We start from the raw sequence: 20,000 nt of genomic DNA, 5'->3' as shown, positions 1-20,000 counted from the left end.
ATTTGTATAGTTTTATAGCATTTATTTTTATTATTGATTTAGTATTTATTATAGTTTTATTTGTATATTTTAAAGTATTTATTTAGAATTTAGTTTAAGTTTCAGTCATTTTGTAGCAAGCACTTTTGTAATTTTTATTAGTTTTTATTTAATTTTAATTTCTATATAGATTTTATATATAAATCTCAGTTTTAGTTCTAGTGACTTTAGTGCTTCAGCTGAAACTTATTTCATTTAGCTGCCAAGGCAACGTTTTCATTTAAATTTAAGTTTAAATTTTTCATCTAATATTTATATTTTAATCTTACCTAATATATTTTTATTTGATTTCAGCTTGATTTCATTGCTGTTTTAGTATTAGTTAACAATGACTTCTGAGGGTTGGATTGTTGCCCTGTCTATTATATTATTATTATTTTTTTTTTTTTATTAACTTTTTATTTAACATTTTTTTAAGTTTTTGTAAAGAAATTGTTTTTAGTTTTAATTTAAATTTTTAGGTTTTACTCATTTTTTTGTGTGCTTTTTAAATTTATAGTGTTTTTTTATTTATTTATTTTTAATTTCTATATAGGTTTTAATCTTAGTTTTAGTGTTCCAATTGAAACTCATTTATTTCATTCAGTTGTCAAGGCAACATTAAGTTATATTAAGACGAAGCTTTTCGTCTAACATTTATATGTATTTTTTTTCAGCTTTATTTCAGTTACCCAAAACTGTTCAATAAGTAATTGAAGTATTAGTCAACAATAACAACACTGAGAGTGACTCTTGAGTGTTGCATTGCCCTCTGGTTAGTAATCTTTTCCCCATGATGCCCTGCAGCTGGAGTGCTCGGAGGAGTTGGGTGATCTGGTGAAGGCGGCTGACGTCTCTCTGGCCCTCAGTGTTTACCTGCGAGCCAATGTTCCTGCTAAAGTCATCCAGTGCTTTGCTGAGACGGCTCAGTTCCAGAAGATAGTGCTCTATGCTAAGAAGGTACCGGCGTTCCCTTCAAAGACTCTGTTCTGCCCTCATCTGTGTCTCGGCTCTGCTGTGATTGACGTGTTGTTTTCGGGGCAGATGGGATGTTTTTTATACTGGGTGGGTGTGTTTGTTGGTGTGTTTGGTTAGATTCATTATTGGTGAGTGCCTTCAGTTCGCTCAGATGCTGGTTCAGGATGAAGAGCCGCTCGTCAACATCAACCAGGTAACAAACACAGACATTTCGGTTATTTCTAGAGTGAAATTGATCAAGTGCACTTAAATGTTTGTGTCCCTTCATATTCACTTTCTAGTTAACTAAAACTAAAACCATAAGAAATATATTTTCGTTACTTGAAATAAACTTTAACTTGGAAAAGTACAGATATATTTAAAATAAATAAATAAAATAAGCATGGCGAAAACTCACTAGAATAAAAATGAGTTACTAAAACTTTAATTAAAATGAAAATGAAAGAAAATATAAAAATAGGAACAGGTCAAACTTTACAATTAAAATGAAAACAGAAAATAAAAAAAAAAGTTACTAAAACTTTAATTAAAATGAAAATGAAAGAAAATATAAAAATAAGAACAGGTTAAACTTTAGAATTAAAATGAAAACAGAAAATTTTAACATAAAAATGAGTTACTAAAACTTTAAAATTAAAATAAAAACCAAAAATATAAAACTAAAAACTAGTTGTAAAATAAAAACTGAAAATCTAAAAATAAAAATTAGTTACTAAAAACTTTAATTAAAATTAAACTAAAAATCAAAATATAAAACTGCAAATTAGTAGTTAAAGCTTTAACTGAAATTAAAATGAAAAGAGAAAATATAAAAATTACTTACTAAAACTTTAAAATTAAAATAGAAACCAAAAACTAAAAAACTAAAAACTAGTTTCCTAAATTTAAGTACAATTGAAATAAAACAGAAAATATAATTATAAATCTGAGAGTTCAAATACAAGATACCAATGATGATAAATTGACCTCAGTGATTCCATTGGCTTCTTGGACTACTTTATTTCTATTTCTTTAGACTCATTAAAAGAAATAGTTTTAAAACTAAAAACCTCTTCTAGTCCCCTTGACACTATGCACCCCCGCTATCTGAAGTTATTAATTGATATTGTAGGACCTGGCCTTGTAACTTTACTTAATAAATGCTTGCAGTCAGGGATTATCCCTGATAGCTTAAAAAGGGCCACAGTGACTCCAGTACTAAAGAAACCCACACTTGATACATCTATCTTAGCAAATTTTCGCCCCGTGTCTGTCCTTCCGTTTATTTCTAAGGTGATGGAAAAAATTGTCTCTCTGCAACTTCAGTCTTTCTTATCCACAAATCGTATATATGAGATCTTTCAATCTGGTTTTAAATCATTACATAGTACTGAAACAGCCCTTATTAGAGTCTTAAATGACATCTTAATGATTACTGATTCGGGAGCTTCTGTTATTTTAATCATGCTGGACTTGTCTTCAGCTTTTGATACTGTCGATCACGGAATTGTTAAACTGGTTTAAAGCTTTCCTAACAAACAGAACTTTTTCTGTTAAAATTGGAAATTTTACTTCATCATTACGCAAGCTATCCTGTGGCGTACCACAGGGGATCTGTTCTTGCACCCACTCTGTTTTTTCTTTATATTTACTTCCCTTGGGATCCATTTTCAGGAAACATAATGTAGCCTTCCATTGTTACGCTGATGACATGCAAATTTATCTGCCTTTGACCAGCGGTAATGAGAATGCTGTTAGTAATTTATCAGCATGTTTGAATGATGTAAAGGCATGGCTCTCAAAAAACTCTCTTTTTCTGAACTCAGATAAATCGGAAGCTATTGTTTTAATGCCCCTCCGAACAAAGAAGACAATATTTACCTAACCTTGATCTTTTAAATTTCACTATCTCAGCAAAGGTTCGTAATATAGGTGTGGTAATTGATAACAACTTACAATTTGCCTCGGTAGTGGGCTCTAGTTTTTTTCATCTGCGCTCTTTTGCCAAAATTAAATCTGTCCTATCCAATGCTTCTCTAGAAGTTGCTTTTCATGCCTTTATAACATCCAGGCTAGATTATTGCAACTCTCTTTATTATGGGATTTCCAAGAATCAAATCTCTAGATTACAAGTTGTTCAGAATGCAGCAGCAGCACGTTTTTTGGTATTTTTAAATTTATTTGATCATGTGACACCGTTTTTGAGATCCCTTCACTGGTTACCTGTTTTACTACTAGTCTACAAATCCTTAAATAATCTTGCACCATCTTATTTATCGGATTTACTCCACCCATATACTTCAAATCGAGAACTGAGATCAGGAAACAAATCCCTCCTTCGTATTCCTAGAACCCGCTTGAAAAACAGGGGAAATAGAGCTTTTGAAGTGGTGGGCCCCACTCTATGGAACAATCTTCCTATTCATCTTAAAATGGCTTCCACTTTATCTGAGTTTAAAACAGCGCTAAAAACATATTTGTTTGGATTAGCTTTTAATGTGTAATTTACTTGAACTTAATGCTCTATATTTGATTGTTGATAGTGATGTTGTTGGTTCATTTATATTTTGTCGTGATTACTGTACAGCACTTTGGTCGGCTAAAAACCGGAAGTAAATGTGCTCTAGAAATAAACAAACTTGAACTTGAACTATAAAAATAAAAATTAGTTACTAAAACTTTAATTCAAATTAAACTAAAAATCAAAATATAAAGCTTAAAATGATTAGCTAAAACTTTAACTAAAATTGAAATTAAAAAACAGAAAATATAAAACTAAAAACGAGTTACTAAAACTTAAAGTTAAAATAAAAAATGAAAATATAAACAAAAAAACTAGTTATTAAAACTTTATTTCAAATTAAAATAAAAACAAAATATAAAAATAAAATTAATTGAAAATATAAATAAAAACTATAACAGGATCTCTAAAAATAGCACTGCTCCACACCGTGACTGTGCTCATCACTGACCCTTTGTGTGTGTGTGTGTGTGTGTGTGTGTGTGTTTGTGTTTGAGGTGGTGGATGTCTTTATGGAGGGGAATCTAGTGCAGCAGTGTACTTCATTCCTATTGGACACTCTGAAGAACAACAAACCGGAGGAGGGGCCTCTGCAGACACGCCTCCTGGAGATGAACCTCATTCACGCCCCTCAGGTGAACCAATCAAACACACCGAAGCTCATGCTGCCTACACGGCCACCAACACCACAATATTATAATAATGTCTGAGAAACTTTTTAACTCGGACCATCTGAGAACCAGTGTTATTTTAGTTTTTTCTATTTTTAGTTTAAATTTTTTTTTTTTGACCATTTTATTATTTTTATTTTAGTATTATTTATATTCTATTATAGTATTTATAGATATTTAGTTTTTTTATATTTATGAAGTTTATTTATAAATACTTTTAATTTTAGTGATTTTATGTGCTTTTGTCATTTCTATTTTTTTTATATTAATAATATTAACATTTCTTACTTTTTTTTTTTAAGTTTAAGTGAGTTTTTTCCATCTAATATTTAGATATTTTCATTTTAATGTTATTTCGATTAATGCAAACCATTTTTAATTTTTTTAGCTGAAATTAATAACTCCGCAGAGAATGGTCATTGTATATTATTATATTATTTTTAAAGTAAACATGAATGTTTAGTTTGTATGTTTTGCATTTTGTTGATGAGGTTCAGCTTATTTTTAGCCTAGCTTAGCTCTTTCATACTCAATAATTGAGAGTTTGATTGTCCAAAAACACTTTAAATCCACATTACGTCACAATTTTGACAACCAAAAGCCTATCACTACCAGAATTTTGCCCGTTGTGTTTATAACGTGCGTGTGTTTGCAGGTGGCAGATGCGATCCTGGGCAATCAGATGTTCACTCACTACGAGCGCGCTCACATCGCTCAGCTGTGTGAGAAAGCCGGTTTACTGCAGAGAGCTCTGGAGCATTACAGCGACCCCTACGACATCAAACGGACCGTCGTACACACACACCTGCTCAACCCCGAGGTGTGTGTTTGTGTGTGTGTGTGAGAGAGAGCTAAAGGACTCCGGAAGTGCATTTTTGTGTGATTTTATAATGTTTCCTGAGGTGAAAACAGTCGTCATTTCAATCATTTTATACCCTGAATTTCTCCTCTGATTTGTACGATTCCTCTGAAGGGGCGTGTCTACTGTGAGGCTTCAATGGAAACGCCCACTGCTGTGATTGGCTAACATCTTTGCATATTAAATGAGCATTACATGTTGAACCCTTTTGAAAATGTTTGCTGCATTTTTACTGTAACAGCCACCAAGATGAACAAATCACGAACAGTGTTGATTATAGCATTATATTTAGAGCAGTTGCAATACAAGTAAAAGAAAATAAAAGTAAAATTTTTTTGTGTTTATGTTTCTCGAGGTTAGTTTGTAAAGATAACAAAGGTTTTTTTTGCAACAAAAAAAGGTCTGATGATGCATGTTGAGGGGAAATTGTAATGTCATGATTCTCCCGATTTCAGATCCTGACTTCTCAGAAGTGCAGAAAACAATAATTCATATTTAAATGAGGAGTTTGTTTTGTGTTTTGAAATTTGCAGCGTGTTTATTGCAGAGTAACCTCTGGTGTGTAAATATCAAGAACATTTTAAATTCAAATTTTTAAATTCAACTTTTTTACATTTTTTTTAATTCAAAATGTTATATTTTTAAAATTCAAATGTTTTAATTTTTAATTCAAATAAAAAAAATATATAAATTTGTAAATATTTAAAAAAACTATTTTTAATGTTTAAATTTAAATTTTTTAATTTTAATTTCAAATTTTTACGTTTAAATGCAATTTTTTAAATGTTTAAATTCAAATTTGCAATTTTTTTACATTTACATTTTTTTAATCCAAATTGTAAAAAATTTTAATTTTACATTTTTATTCAAATTTAAAAAAAAAAAATTCTAATTTTTAATTCAATTTTTACATTTTTTATTCAAATTTGTACATTTTTAAATAAAAAAAATACATTTTAATTTCAACATTTTACATTTAATTAAAAAATGGAATATTTTTTTTAAATGTTTAGATTCTAATTTTACAAATTTTTAATTAAAATTTTTACATTTTTTAATTCAAATTTTTACATTTTTTTAATTCAAATTTTTACATTTTTTTAATTCAAATTTTTACATTTTTAAATTCAAATTAAAAAAAGTATGATTAAAGTTATTGTCTGTCAGAGCAGCACTGAACATTTAGTGTTGTTTTTCTTCTCTCTCTCCATCAGTGGCTGGTGAATTTCTTCGGCTCTCTGTCTGTCGGCGACTCCGTCGAGTGTTTGAGGGCCATGTTGGCTGCAAACCTGCGTCAGAACCTGCAGCTGAGCGTTCAGATTGCCACCAAGTACCACGAGCAGCTGGGAACGCAGACGCTGGTGGAGCTTTTCGAGTCATTCAAGAGCTACGAGGGTGAGACGCTCTCGAGCGCGTGTGTGTTTGTGAGGCTGCTGCGGTGAATGATTCCTCATTTCTGTGTGTCTCGCTCAGGTCTGTTTTACTTTCTGGGCTCGATCGTGAACTTCAGTCAGGACCCCGATGTGCACTTCAAGTACATCCAGGCGGCGTGTAAGACAGGTCAGATCAAAGAAGTGGAGCGCATCTGTCGAGAGAGCAGCTGCTACAATGCCGAGCGCGTCAAGAACTTCCTCAAGGTACTCGAGAGAGAAACCAAGCTCATGATGCATTCAGTTCGGAAATCCAGTTCAATGCATCTGTCTTCATGTGACTTTTATTGGCGCAATGGATAAACACACAATATTAACAGTAGCATTAAGTTATTGTTATACAAGTAATGACAGAATTAAAAAAACATTCAACATTAGATCGCATTTACATTTATTAAGTTTCATTAAATGAATAATAATAAAATAAACTATAACATATATACTATACTATATAACTATAACATTTTTACAATTAATTAACCTTTTATTTTAATTAATTGAATGAGTTTAATTGAATAAATAACAATAAAATTAATTTTCAACATTAGTTTACATTTTCATTTTAAATGTAGTAATTTACAGTGTATATTTAATTCATTAAAATAAATTTAATAACAATAAAATAAACCTTTAATGTTAGCTTATATTTGCCATTATTAATTTAACTAGTTACAGTTTATTTTAATTAACTGAATTAATAACAATAAAATAAACATTCAACATTAAAGTTAATTATTAATTAAAGTTAATTCATTAAAATTAAGCATTTATTTTAATTGAACTAATTAAATTGGAGTAAAGACAATAAAGGAAACATTCATTGCAGCTTAATAATTTTTATTTATTTAATTATTAACAATTTATTTAAATGAATTGAATCGAATCGAATAATTAACAATAAAATAAACATTCAACATTAGCTTATATTTAATTTTTTATGTGCAATTATTAATTTTGATTGAATAAATTGTATCAAAATGATAACAAGTAACATTCAAGACTGGCTTAAATTTACATTTTTATTTTAATTAATAATTAATTAAGAATAAATTATTCAACCTTAGCTTACTTTTAACATTTTTAATTGAATCGTTAACAGTTCGATTAAATTTACACCAATCTCCCCCTTTTTGCATTTCTCTTTGATTATAATTTATATAATATTTAATATTTTTTTTATGAATGGTCTCACACTCTACTGCTTTGATTATATAAATGCATTCTAATTCTTTTTGAGAAATATAGCTTTACTTGTGATGCCAGTAAAGCTCATCAGATGGACTTGATTTGTATTTGTGTCGTTGCACAGGAAGCCAAACTCACGGATCAGCTTCCTCTCATCATCGTGTGCGACCGCTTCGATTTCGTACACGATCTCGTGCTCTACTTGTACCGTAACAGCCTGCAGAAGTACATCGAGATCTATGTACAGAAGGTACAGTGAGAGTCCTGAGCGCGCGCACACACACACACGCTGCTGATCTGATCTGATCTGGAGTGTTTGCTCTGGTGCAGGTCAATCCCAGCAGGCTGCCGGTGGTTGTCGGAGGTCTGCTGGATGTGGACTGCTCCGAGGACACCATCAGGAGTCTGATCCTCGCTGTACGAGGAGATTTCAGCACTGACCAGCTGGTGGAGGAAGTGGAGAAAAGAAACCGGTAGAACTGATGCCGTCCTGTCCTTTTTCTTCACCCACTGCTTCTCTCAACATCAAAACACACGATTTCACATGAAAAATTCACTTTTTTCTAGCAGTGAAGTAAAAAGTCATTAGATGCATTGGATTTTTATGATATACTTCATAAGGGTCAATTTTTCAAAATTGAGATTTATGCATCATCTGAAAGCTGAATAAATAATCTCTCCATTGATGTATGGTTTGTTAGGAGGACAATATTTGTCTGAGATACAACTATTTGAAAATCTGGAATCTGAGGGTGCAAAAAAATCTAAATATTGAGAAAACCACCTTTAAAGTGTCCAAATGAAGTTCTTAGCAATGCATATTACTAATCAAAAATTAAGTTTTGATATATTTACGGTAGGAGATTTACAAACTATCTTCATGAAACATGATCTTTACTTAATATCATAATGATTTTTGGCATAAAAGAGAAATGTATAATTTTGACTCATACAATGTATTGTTGGCTACTGCTACAAATATACCCCAGAGACTTAAAACTGCTTTTGTGCTCCAGGGACACAAATAATAATATAGCAAGATGTAATTTACCACTATCTTTAACTAGTGTGATGATTCCAGTGTTTCTTTAATTTGCCAGTTTGTTATCACAGTATTTCAAGGTATTTGTAAATTGCAGATTGCCAAGAAAAAATAAATTAAAAATGATGTAAAATAATACAATATTTAATATACTGTAAATATTCAGTGTATCATGGATACTCAATCATAGCTCACACATGAATAACACCCTTGATTAGTTTTAGTTAAATATATACTGTATTTTTCTCCTCATACTAAACATTTTTAAATCTACTATATAAAATCAAAATGTTTACTATATATAACATACACAATACAATGTGTTAAAGGGGTCATATGATGCGATTTCAATTCTTCCTTACTCTTTGGAGTGTTACAAGCTCTTGGTGAATAAAGAAGATCTGTGAAGTTGCAAAGACTAAAGTCTCAAACCCAAAGAGATATTCTTTATAAAAGTTAACACTCGTCCACGCCCTCCTGAAATGCCTCGTTCTAACACGCCTTCACATGGGTTTTATGTTAATGTCTCGTCGCTCCGGCCGGACAAGGCTTTACAATATATTAAGAGTCATAACATTTCTGTCACACGCTTGATGCATTCGGCCAATCACAACACACTGGATATCTGGCCAATCAGAGCACACCTCGCTTTTCATAACAATGAGCCTTGTGAAAATCGATGCTTTTTAGAAGGCGGGGCATAGAGGAGAAATAATAATGTACAGTATGTGGAAAATAATGTGTTTTTTGAACCTTAAACCGCATAAACATTTCATTACACCAAATACACAAAATAATGTTCTTTTTAGACAACATCATATGACCTCTTTAATGATGTATTCATGAATATAAACAAATCGACTATAATGAAAATTAAAAATATACTAATATAACATTTATTTACTATATAAAATGTATATACTAATATAAAATTTATCTACTATATATAAAATAAAAAATAATTTAATATGTATAGAGCAAATGCATATGAAATATCATCAAAAAGACCATATATATATATGAAATATTTTTGTTGAGATAAATTATTTTAGATAGTTTGACAGTCAGATCCATCAGTGTCTCGTTTTTTCTGCAGACTGAAGCTGCTCTTGTCTTGGCTGGAATCTCGTGTTCAGGAGGGCTGTGAAGAACCTGCTACCCACAATGCACTGGCAAAGATCTACATAGACAGTAACAACAATCCTGAGCGCTTCCTCCGAGAAAACCTGCACTACGACAGCGTGACCGTGGGCCGATACTGTGAGAAGAGAGACCCGCACCTCGCCTTTGTGGCCTATGAGAGAGGACAGTGTGACCTGGAGCTCATACAGGTCTCCACGGCTGCATTTATTTGATTAAAAATACCATAAAATCAGTAATATTATGAAATATTTTTCCAATTTAGAAAAACCATTGTCTATTTGAATATACTGTAAACTGTAATTTATTTCTGTGATGCAAAGCTGAATTTTCAGCATCATTACTCCAGTCTTCAGTGTCACATGATCTTCAGAAATCATTCTAAAATGCTGATTTGCTGCTCAAGAAACACAAAACAGTGTTTTCTGTCCTCCTGTAGGTGTGCAATGAAAACTCTCTGTTTAAAAGCGAGTCGCGGTATCTGGTGCGGCGGAAAGATCCAGATCTTTGGGCTCAAGTTCTGCAGGAGACGAACCCGTACAGACGGCCGCTGATAGATCAGGCACGAGTCGCACCTGTACATCTGCAGATATCATGCAGTGTGTGATCTCTGAGTATATTAATGACGAGGGTTGTGTGCACAGGTGGTTCAGACGGCTCTGCCGGAGACGCAGGATCCAGAGGAAGTGTCTGTGACGGTGAAGGCGTTTATGACGGCCGATCTGCCCAACGAACTCATTGAACTCCTGGAGAAGATCGTTCTGGAGAACTCTATATTCAGTGAACACAGGTCTGTCTGAGAGACTCGTGTCACACCGCTTGAGATCAAATTCATATTATACCAGAGACCAAATATCACCAGGTGAAATTTTACGTAATGGTCCAAATTAAACATATAATGAATTAAATGCATTGCAAAAATCACAAAGATTGTGTAAATAAAGGATGCTTTTTGACTGACAGGAAAATTATGTAGTTGGAGAGTAGCTGTGTGCAGCATCAAAAGTATATTATATTATATTATATTATATTATATTATATTATATTATATTTATATTATATTATATTATATTATATTATATTATATTATATAGTATTGCATTACCTTGTATTGAATTAAGTTTGATTGTTTTGTTATATTCCTCATTTTTAAGAAGCATTGAATAAAAGCACAGCCTAAATGAAAATGTAAATGTATTTACATGACAAATGTAAATACAATAAAAAGTAAATATATGAGATTAAAATGTTTAAAATTAAATTTAATTTAATTAAGATTTACCACTGTTGAATAGTACCTTTGCATAAAAGCATCTGCTAAATTAATAAATATAAATATATTACATTAAAACATGATTATATTATTAAATTAAATTAAATTAAGATTAATCTCTTTGTATTCCTCTGTTGCAAGTAGTTTTGAATGAATGTGTTGTATTATATAATAAAATATTATTAAATTATATTACTTCATGCTTAATTAAGATTGTTATACATCCCATTTCATTGTATCTGCTAAATGAATAAATGTAAAAACATTTTATTCTATTCTATTCTATTCTATTCTATTCGTATGTTATATTATATTATAATGCTGAATTAGGATTAATTGCTTTGTTGTTTTGCTCATTTGTAAGCAGCTTTGGATAAAAACATCTGCTAAATTATTAAACTTAAATATATTATTATATTATTATATTGATATGATTGATTATTATATTGTATGATTTATAATAGGAGTTATGTGTTTTTATCTGATTTGATTTAAAATAAATACGATTATCCACTTTCTTGTAATAGTAAGTAGTATTTTGTTGATTATGATGGGAGTGATCTGGAGCCGGTTGCATAAACTGTTTAGACTTGTCTTAAAAAGACTGGTGATAGCTTTTTAAATTCAGTTATGAAAAGGTAGATTGGTCTTATTTGTATTGGAAAAAAAAGGTTAATGCAAAAGGTTATGCAACTGGCCCCTGATGTAGATTATACATTGACTGTATGTGATGATAATAAAGCGTGTCTTTTGCATCAGGAACCTGCAGAACCTGCTGATCCTGACGGCCATCAAAGCGGACCGGACGCGGGTCATGGAGTACATCAACCGGCTGGACAATTACGACGCTCCTGACATCGCCAACATCGCCATCAGCAGCGAGCTGTACGAAGAGGCCTTCTCCATCTTCAAGAAGTTCGACGTCAACACCTCAGCGATACAGGTACACACACACACACACATGATCACGTGATGGTCCGCACACAGACGTCTGGACTGATGAACGAGGAATATAATAAACTGATGCAGGTTCTGATCGAGCACATGGGGAATCTGGACCGGGCGTATGAGTTTGCGGAGCGCTGTGCCGAGGGCTCGGTCTGGAGTCGGCTGGCTCAGGCTCAGCTTCAGTCCGGTCTGATTAAAGAGGCCATCGACTCCTACATCAAAGCTGGAGAGCCGTCGGCATACATGGAGGTGGTGGATGCTGCCAGCAGAAACGGTGAGATGATCTGTCCTCAAACATCCTTAAAGGAGTAGTTCACTTCCAGAACAATGTTTACAGATGATGTACTCAGCCCCTTGTCATCCAAGATGCTCACGTCTTTCTTTATTCAGTCGTAAAGAAATTATTTTTGAGCAAAACATTTCAAGATTTCTCTCCATATAATGGACTTCCGTGGTACCCCTGAGTTTGAACTTCCAAAATGCAGTTTAAATACAGCTTCAACGGGCTCTAAAGGATCCCAGCCGAGGAACAAGGGTCTTATCCAGTGAAACGATCGGTCATCTTCTAAAAATAATTACAATTTATATACTTTTTAACCTCAAGTGAACAGTTTTTTTTTTCAGTTTCAAGACAGTTAGGGTAGGTCTAAAAACTCCCATCTCATTTTCTCCTCCAACTTCAAAATCATGCTTCATCTCTGCTGAAGAACCGACCCAGTGTTTATAAAGTGAACATGCAAAGAAGATCAAACGCCCTTTACAAAAAGAGTTTTTAGACCTACCCTAACTGTCTTGAAACAAAAAAAAACGTATTTAAAAAAAAAAAAAAGTTGTCTAAAAAGAACATTATTTTATGTATTTGGTGTAATGCAATGTGTTTATGGTTAAGGTTAAAAAAACACATTATTTGCCACATAATGTACATTATTGTTTCTCCTCTATGTCTCGCCTTTCTGAAACGCATCGATTTTTACAAAGTTCATTGTTCTGAAAAGCGAGGTGTGCTCTGATTGGCCAGATATCCAGTGCATTGTGATTGGCCGAATGCCATGTGACGGAAATGTTATGCTTCTTACTAAACTGTGATGCCGTGTCAAGGCACGACAAGACAAAATCAGTAAAACCCATTACAAACGTGGCATTTGTTGCATCCAATGGGGAGATAATTACTGATTATAATGACTTATACTGTGTTTTTACGCGTTGTGTTGCGTATCGCGCGTAAACATAAAACCGTGCATTTGTGATCAGAGAAACGACAAACAACAAGCGCTACTCTACACTGCTCAAAACTCATATCAGAATCATCAGTGGCAAATTCTTTAAATATGAAAACGTACTTACAGGCTGTGAGTCAGAAGCACCAGACTGTGCTTGCAAAGTTGGAATTGCCCCACTTTATAGAAAGTTTGTGCACAGATGCACTGTATAAATAAATAGTCCTCCCTAAAATGCGCTGCACACATCTGAATATTTGGGTTGAACTGTTCTGGAACAGTGTTGCAAATACAGCTTAACCACTGATTTCTAGTCGTGTCCTCTTTTGGAAGGCCAAACAAAGTAGTTTCACTTTCACAATGAAACACACAGCGTCTATACAACATGGCGCCACGGCAACAGCAAGAATCAAAGTAACGCCTTCTTTCATTGCGTGAACATTTGGGTGTTGTTATGCAAATCTTCCCACACAGTGACGTAGATATGTTGGAACGTGTTAAAATTAGGCGTTTTAGGGGGGCGTGGCAGAATGTTAACTTTTATAAAGAATATCTCTTTGGGTTTGAGACTTTAGTCTTTGGGTCTTATCTATTCACGAACAGCTTGTAACACTCCAAAGAGAAAGGAAAACTTAAAATATTTGCATCAAATGACCCCTTTAAAAAGTATATAAATTGTTATTTTATTTTTAGAAAATAACCAATTGTTTCACTAGATAAGACCCTTGTTCCTCGGCTGGGATCATTTGGAGCTCTCTGAAGCTGCATTTAAACGGCATTTTGGAAGTTCAAACTCAGGGGCACCATAGAAGTCCATTATATGGAGAGAAATCCTGAAATGTTTTGCTCAAAAAACATAATTTCTTTACGACTAAAGAAAGGAAGACGTAAATTTACATGTACAATTATCTGTAAATTTTTTGTTCTGTAAGTAAACTACTCCTTTAATACCACTGTATACCTAAAACCCCCACGCACATGACTACTGTTTTTATATGGCTAAATAACATACTATTTCCCTGTATTTATTTAGTTATTTATTTCCAAACACCCGAGTTGTTTGGAATGTGCTTGGTGAGCTCATCAACAATAATAACATACATTAAAATACATACATATACAACTATACATATATGTCCTGTCATTTATAAGGAGTGAAATGCAGATGCGTAGATACCAGAGGAATTAAGAGCATGCACAATACTACAATAAGTGCTGCTCAGAAAACGTGTAGACTCAGTTTTAATTGCTGAAGGAAGAGGCGTAAGTTTTTCTGCAAATGTGAAACATAGATCTCATCAGTAGTGGGAAGATCACGACCAATAATTTTCAGAGCACAGGTTTTCGTCTGTTGCAGAGATGGTAGTCCTGAGAAACTTAAAACATTGAATGTTTTCAGTGTCCTGGCCATTAATAGTCAATGGCAAAACAGCATTTGTCCTCAGTCAGAAATCAAACACCATTTCCTTTGTTTTTAGGACATTCAACTTGATCTGTCCTCAAACATCCTTAAACTGATGTGGAGATGGCTGAAAGACGTCCATAATATGCTGTAAATTGATTGAACAATATCCCAGGCAAGTGTCTGTTTTTACAGGGAACTGGGAGGATCTGGTGAAGTTTCTTCAAATGGCGAGGAAGAAATCCAGAGAGTCGTATGTGGAGACGGAGCTCATCTTTGCTCTGGCTAAAACAAACCGTCTGACTGAGCTGGAGGACTTTATCAACGGCCCCAACAATGCTCACATTCAGCAAGTACGGAGATTTACACACTTTTAATGTTAGCTAGCTTCTTTATCTGATAAATCTCTCTCTCTAAATCATTTTTTAAAAGTTTTATTTCAGTATTATTGAGATACTATTATAGTTGTTTCTTTTTAAATTAATTTTGAATTAGTTTTTATTTTTATATTTTCCATTTTCTTTTTAATTTAAATTAAAACTTTAGCAGTTTTGTTTTGGTCTTTTTTAATATGTCTATATAGTTTTTATCAATTGAGTACATCAAATTTAACTTAGTAAAAATGAGAAATGTTGCCTTGGCAACTAGCTGAAATAATATAATAACAAAAGTAAGTTTAAGTTTTTTATATTGTATTTCATTAAATGCTTATTACATTTTAAGTAACAAAAATGTAAAGTTTTCATGGTAGATGATGATACAACTTTATTGTCAGACAAGGTCTGAAATGTGTCTTGCGCTTCAGCAGGTTCACTCACACACACACACACACACACATATATATATATATATATATATATACACACACACACATACACATATATATGCATACACAAGTACACATACATTTCATAGTTTATGGTTTAAGTTTTAGTTTTGTTTAACTGTAATACCTTATAAACAGTAACTTAAACGACACTCGCACTGTTTTTGTTACTGTTGAGAGACTGACAAACCCCTCAAGTCAGATTCCCAGTGAACTGCTCTCTGACAACAAATGCAATGAGTTTGCTTCCTTCTTTTCTGAGAAGATCAATAATTGTGCTGTTGTGCTGCTCAGTGCTGCGTTTGACACTGTAGATCAGGGGTCACCAAACTCGGTCCTGGAGGGCCGGTGTCCTGCAGAGTTTAGGTCCTGGATGGCTGGTGTCCTGACCTGCCTGGAGGTTTCAAGTATACCTAGTTAGAGTTTGATTAGCTGGTACAGGTGTGTTTAATTAGGGTTGGAACTAAACTCTGCAGGACACTGGCCCTCCAGGACTGAGTTTGGTGACCCCTGCTGTAGATCATAACATACTTCAAGAGACTTGAAAACTGGGTCAGGCTTTCTGGGATGGTACTCAAATGGTTCAGGTCATACTTAGAAGGGAGAGGTTATTATGTGAGTCTAAGGCTGCATTTACACTGCAGGTCTTGATGCCCAAATCCGATTTTCTGACTATATCCGATTTTTTTGATGACCCGCTTACATCATCTTTTAAAAGTGACCCGTATCTGATTTTTGCATTTATACTATACACTGCTGAAACTACCAAACACAGACGTTCTGACCCGGAAAAGGAAGTAAAACAGCACGAAATACAATGGATGCATATGCAAATAAAATTATACAGTGTTTTGCTTTCCACAATATTTTGACTTAAAAGACATGAAACCTCCGCATTGCTCCACTGTGTGTATCCTTCGTCCTCCATCGCGCCAATAATAAGTCATGTGATCTCAGTTGGTGGTGTCCACCTGAGTTGACGTCACTTTTTTAATGACGTATGACTCACATTTACTGGGGAATATCCGATTTGTCTGTTTACATGGCACACGCAAATGCACGGAATCGGAATCCATGCGTTTTTTTCCTGCTTACACATTCACCGGTCATATCCGATCTGTGCCACATGAGAGGAAAAAATCGTAATTGGGTCACTTGAACCATGCAGTGTAAATGGCGCCTAGGAGAGCATAAGTCTAAGTGGACATCCATGACATGCGGAGTCCCTCAAGGCTCAATTCTTGCACCACTCTTGTTTAGCCTGTATATGCTCCCACTAAGTCAAATAATGAGAAAGAACAAGGGGAGTCCGCTTTTAGCTATCATGCAGCCCACAGTTGGAATCAGCGTCCAGAAGAGATCAGATGTGCTAAAACATAAGCCACATTTAAATGCAGACTCGAAACTCATCTGTTTAGCTCTGCATTTATTGAATGAGCACTGTGCTACTTCCAAACTGATTGCACTGTATTTTAGCATTTTCTATTTTTAACTGTTTTAAATTCATTTTAAATGAATAATGAATAAGTTTTTAAATTCGTTGTTTTATTGATTGTTGTGATTATTTTTTATGATTATTTTGCTTCCTTTTATGTAAAGCACTTTGAATTACCATTGTGTATGAAATGTGCTTTATAAATAAACTTGCCTTGCCTTAATAACATTGTAAATATAAAAAAATTGTTATTAATATATAATACGTTGTTATTAAATATACATATATAAATATATTATATTCTATTATATAATATATGACTATATTTACAATTATATACTTGTATTATTATTAAATATAAAATATTTTATATATAGTATATAGTTTAGTATATATGTATGTATCTATCACTTGAGATCACCGGGCTTTTCTTGTATTATGTTCAGTGTCCAGTAACGTGTTTCTGTCTGTAGGTTGGTGAGAGATGTTATGAAGAGGGTATGTTTGAAGCCGCCCGGCTGCTGTTTAATAACGTGTCTAATTTCGCTCGTCTGGCGTCCACACTCGTTCACCTCGGCGAGTTTCAGGCGGCCGTTGACAGCGCACGAAAGGCCAGCTGCACTCGAACATGGAAAGAGGTGAGAGATGAAGACATTAAAAAACACATATCGTTAAACTAGGGATGATTTAAATTTTTAAAACAAATTAATTAACTAAAGTAAGGCTACAATAACATTGTTTTCAGAGGAAGCATTAATTAGAATTGCATAATTAATTCTATGAGATTATTTGGTTTTAAATAGGCATTCATGTTTTTTTGATTTAATACTGAAATATATAATATGAAATGTAAAAAAATGAAACTCTACGAAACTAAACCCATTATCTTAATCAGTGAGTCATTGAATCATTCATCCAACCGATTCATTCAAACAGATGATTCATTCAGAAATGAAGCAAGTGACTCTCTTTATGAATGAAAACAATGTCTGTAATAACAATATCTGTATATGTTTAAAACTTTTTTATATGTCTATATGGTTTTTATTTATTTTTATTTTAGTTTTAGTTAATATAGTACATCGAGTTAAACTAAATGAAACTGAGAAACTAAAACCACCTGTAAGTGGCGGCAAGTCAGTGCATTAATAAATAAATCATTAATAATAATAATAATAATAATAAATCATTCAGTAATTTATAACCGATTCATTCAAATGGCTCATTCATTCAGAAATGAACTGTTTATGAATGAGTCACTGAATCATTGACTCACTCGATTTGCTCAAAAACATGGGTTCATTCAGTAACGAATCAACGTTGTTTAGAACTATATCAGTTTGCAAAACTGAGCAAAAACAGACAATATTGTCTTTAAAATATTACACAGTATTAACTTCTGGTTTATTTACTGTTGCATGAAATCAGTATCACATTTTTGTGCAGATAATCAGGAAAAACATTTTTGCTAAACAATATCATATGATATAAATTTGCAGGATTAAAAAAAACCCATACAGGGGCATTTGTGCCCTCATATCTTGGATTTAAGGAGCATATGTGACCCATGCTAGCAAAATGAATGTGAATGCAGGCTACAGGCAAAAGAAGTGAAAAATGTCAGTTTTGGTTCGAATTTGAGGTTTTCTCAAAAATGAGTTCATTAAAATCTTTATTTGAATGTGGCATTTAACTTTTTTTTTTTAAAGCTTTATTTGAATATGGCAACAAAATATTGTGCTTTACAATATTTCCATGAATAAATCTCTGACAGAGACTATCAGCCAATCACAGTGTGCATAGTTAATAAGCACTCTGACATCATCCATAGCAATGAGCTTAGCCCCGCCCCCTTACTCTGAGCTCAAGACTTCTCTCTATTCCTTAGTAAAAGTTTGTCTCAGCAGTTCGTGAATAGGTTTTAAGAGAAAACTCTTACTGCTCTTTAGGAGAACTCTTAGTAGTAAGATATGTCTCAATGTGTTTGCATCCTCACTGTATTTTACTGTATTTGTAGGTGTGTTTTGCGTGTGTGGATGGAGAGGAGTTCAGGTTAGCGCAGATCTCTGGTCTTCACATCGTCACTCATGCTGATGAACTGGAGGAGCTCATTAACTACTATCAGGTGCAGACCCTCACAATCTCAGTCTGTGGATGAGCTCAGTGCGGGTTTGTGACGTCTTCTCTGTGTGCGTCAGGACCGTGGCTATTTCGAGGAGCTGATGGTGCTGCTGGAGGCGGCGCTGGGGCTGGAGCGCGCTCACATGGGCATGTTCACCGAGCTGGCCATCCTCTACTCCAAATACAAACCTCAGAGGATGAGGGAACATCTGGAGCTCTTCTGGTCTCGGGTCAACATCCCTAAGGTGTGAGGAAATAAAAATGTTATTTTCTGCATCCTGGAGCGCGTGTAGAAGAGCGTGATGCTTGCAGCGTGAAGGTCATAGGTTCGATTCCCAGGGAATGCATGAACTGATTAGATGCAGACGGTGCATGCATTGTAAGCCACTCTGGATAAAAGGCATCTGTGAAATGCATTAAATGTAAATGAGTAAGGAAATTAATTAAAAAACTTAAATAAGTAAATAAATAAAGTGAGTTATCAGCACTGTAAGGAGAGTTGTACTGAGGAACGTTTTTTTGTTTCTTTTTTATGTTGTAATGTTGCAAAAAAGTAACATTTCAATGTTACATTTTGGTTCTACACTACTGTTCCAAAGTTTGGGTCTGGTAAGATTGTTTAAATGTTTTTAAAAGTGTCTCTATCTTGCTCAAAAAGGCTGCATTTATTATATTAAAAATACAGTAAAAACAGGTTAATTGTGAATTATTTTTACAGTTTCAAAAACTATTTTCCATGTGAATATGTGTTAAACTGTAATTTATTTCTGTGATGCGCAGCTGTATTTTCAGCATTATTACTCCAGTCTTCAGTGTCACATGATCTTCAGAAATCATTCTAATATACTGATTTGCTGCTCAAGAAACATTTCTGATTATTATCGGTGTTAAAACAGTTTCATATTGTTGTGAAAACCGTGATACATTTAATTTTTCAGGATTCTTTGATGATGAA

The 20,000-nt window shown here is 33.5% G+C and overlaps 1 protein-coding gene across 1 annotated transcript in view; it reads left to right on the top strand.

Annotated features, from left to right (window-relative positions):
* Positions 1 to 20,000, top strand: part of cltcl1 (clathrin, heavy chain-like 1) — a 49,664-nt gene that overhangs the window by 17,535 nt on the left and 12,129 nt on the right. The window contains exons 9-25 of the mRNA XM_042729217.1: positions 826 to 986; positions 1,063 to 1,189; positions 3,994 to 4,131; positions 4,823 to 4,987; positions 6,241 to 6,421; positions 6,500 to 6,663; positions 7,766 to 7,891; positions 7,972 to 8,114; positions 9,780 to 10,014; positions 10,263 to 10,385; positions 10,468 to 10,613; positions 11,856 to 12,039; positions 12,126 to 12,318; positions 14,859 to 15,016; positions 17,398 to 17,562; positions 18,942 to 19,049; positions 19,123 to 19,290. Of these exons, the coding sequence (XP_042585151.1) occupies positions 826 to 986; positions 1,063 to 1,189; positions 3,994 to 4,131; positions 4,823 to 4,987; positions 6,241 to 6,421; positions 6,500 to 6,663; positions 7,766 to 7,891; positions 7,972 to 8,114; positions 9,780 to 10,014; positions 10,263 to 10,385; positions 10,468 to 10,613; positions 11,856 to 12,039; positions 12,126 to 12,318; positions 14,859 to 15,016; positions 17,398 to 17,562; positions 18,942 to 19,049; positions 19,123 to 19,290 (2,685 nt within the window). The remainder of the gene's footprint in view (positions 1 to 825; positions 987 to 1,062; positions 1,190 to 3,993; positions 4,132 to 4,822; positions 4,988 to 6,240; positions 6,422 to 6,499; positions 6,664 to 7,765; positions 7,892 to 7,971; positions 8,115 to 9,779; positions 10,015 to 10,262; positions 10,386 to 10,467; positions 10,614 to 11,855; positions 12,040 to 12,125; positions 12,319 to 14,858; positions 15,017 to 17,397; positions 17,563 to 18,941; positions 19,050 to 19,122; positions 19,291 to 20,000) is intronic.

This window comes from Cyprinus carpio, chromosome B8, assembly GCF_018340385.1.
Source record: "Cyprinus carpio isolate SPL01 chromosome B8, ASM1834038v1, whole genome shotgun sequence".
NCBI lineage: Eukaryota > Metazoa > Chordata > Actinopteri > Cypriniformes > Cyprinidae > Cyprinus > Cyprinus carpio.
The sequence above is the reverse complement of the archived record's forward strand: the minus strand, read 5'-3'. Positions and strand labels throughout refer to the sequence as shown.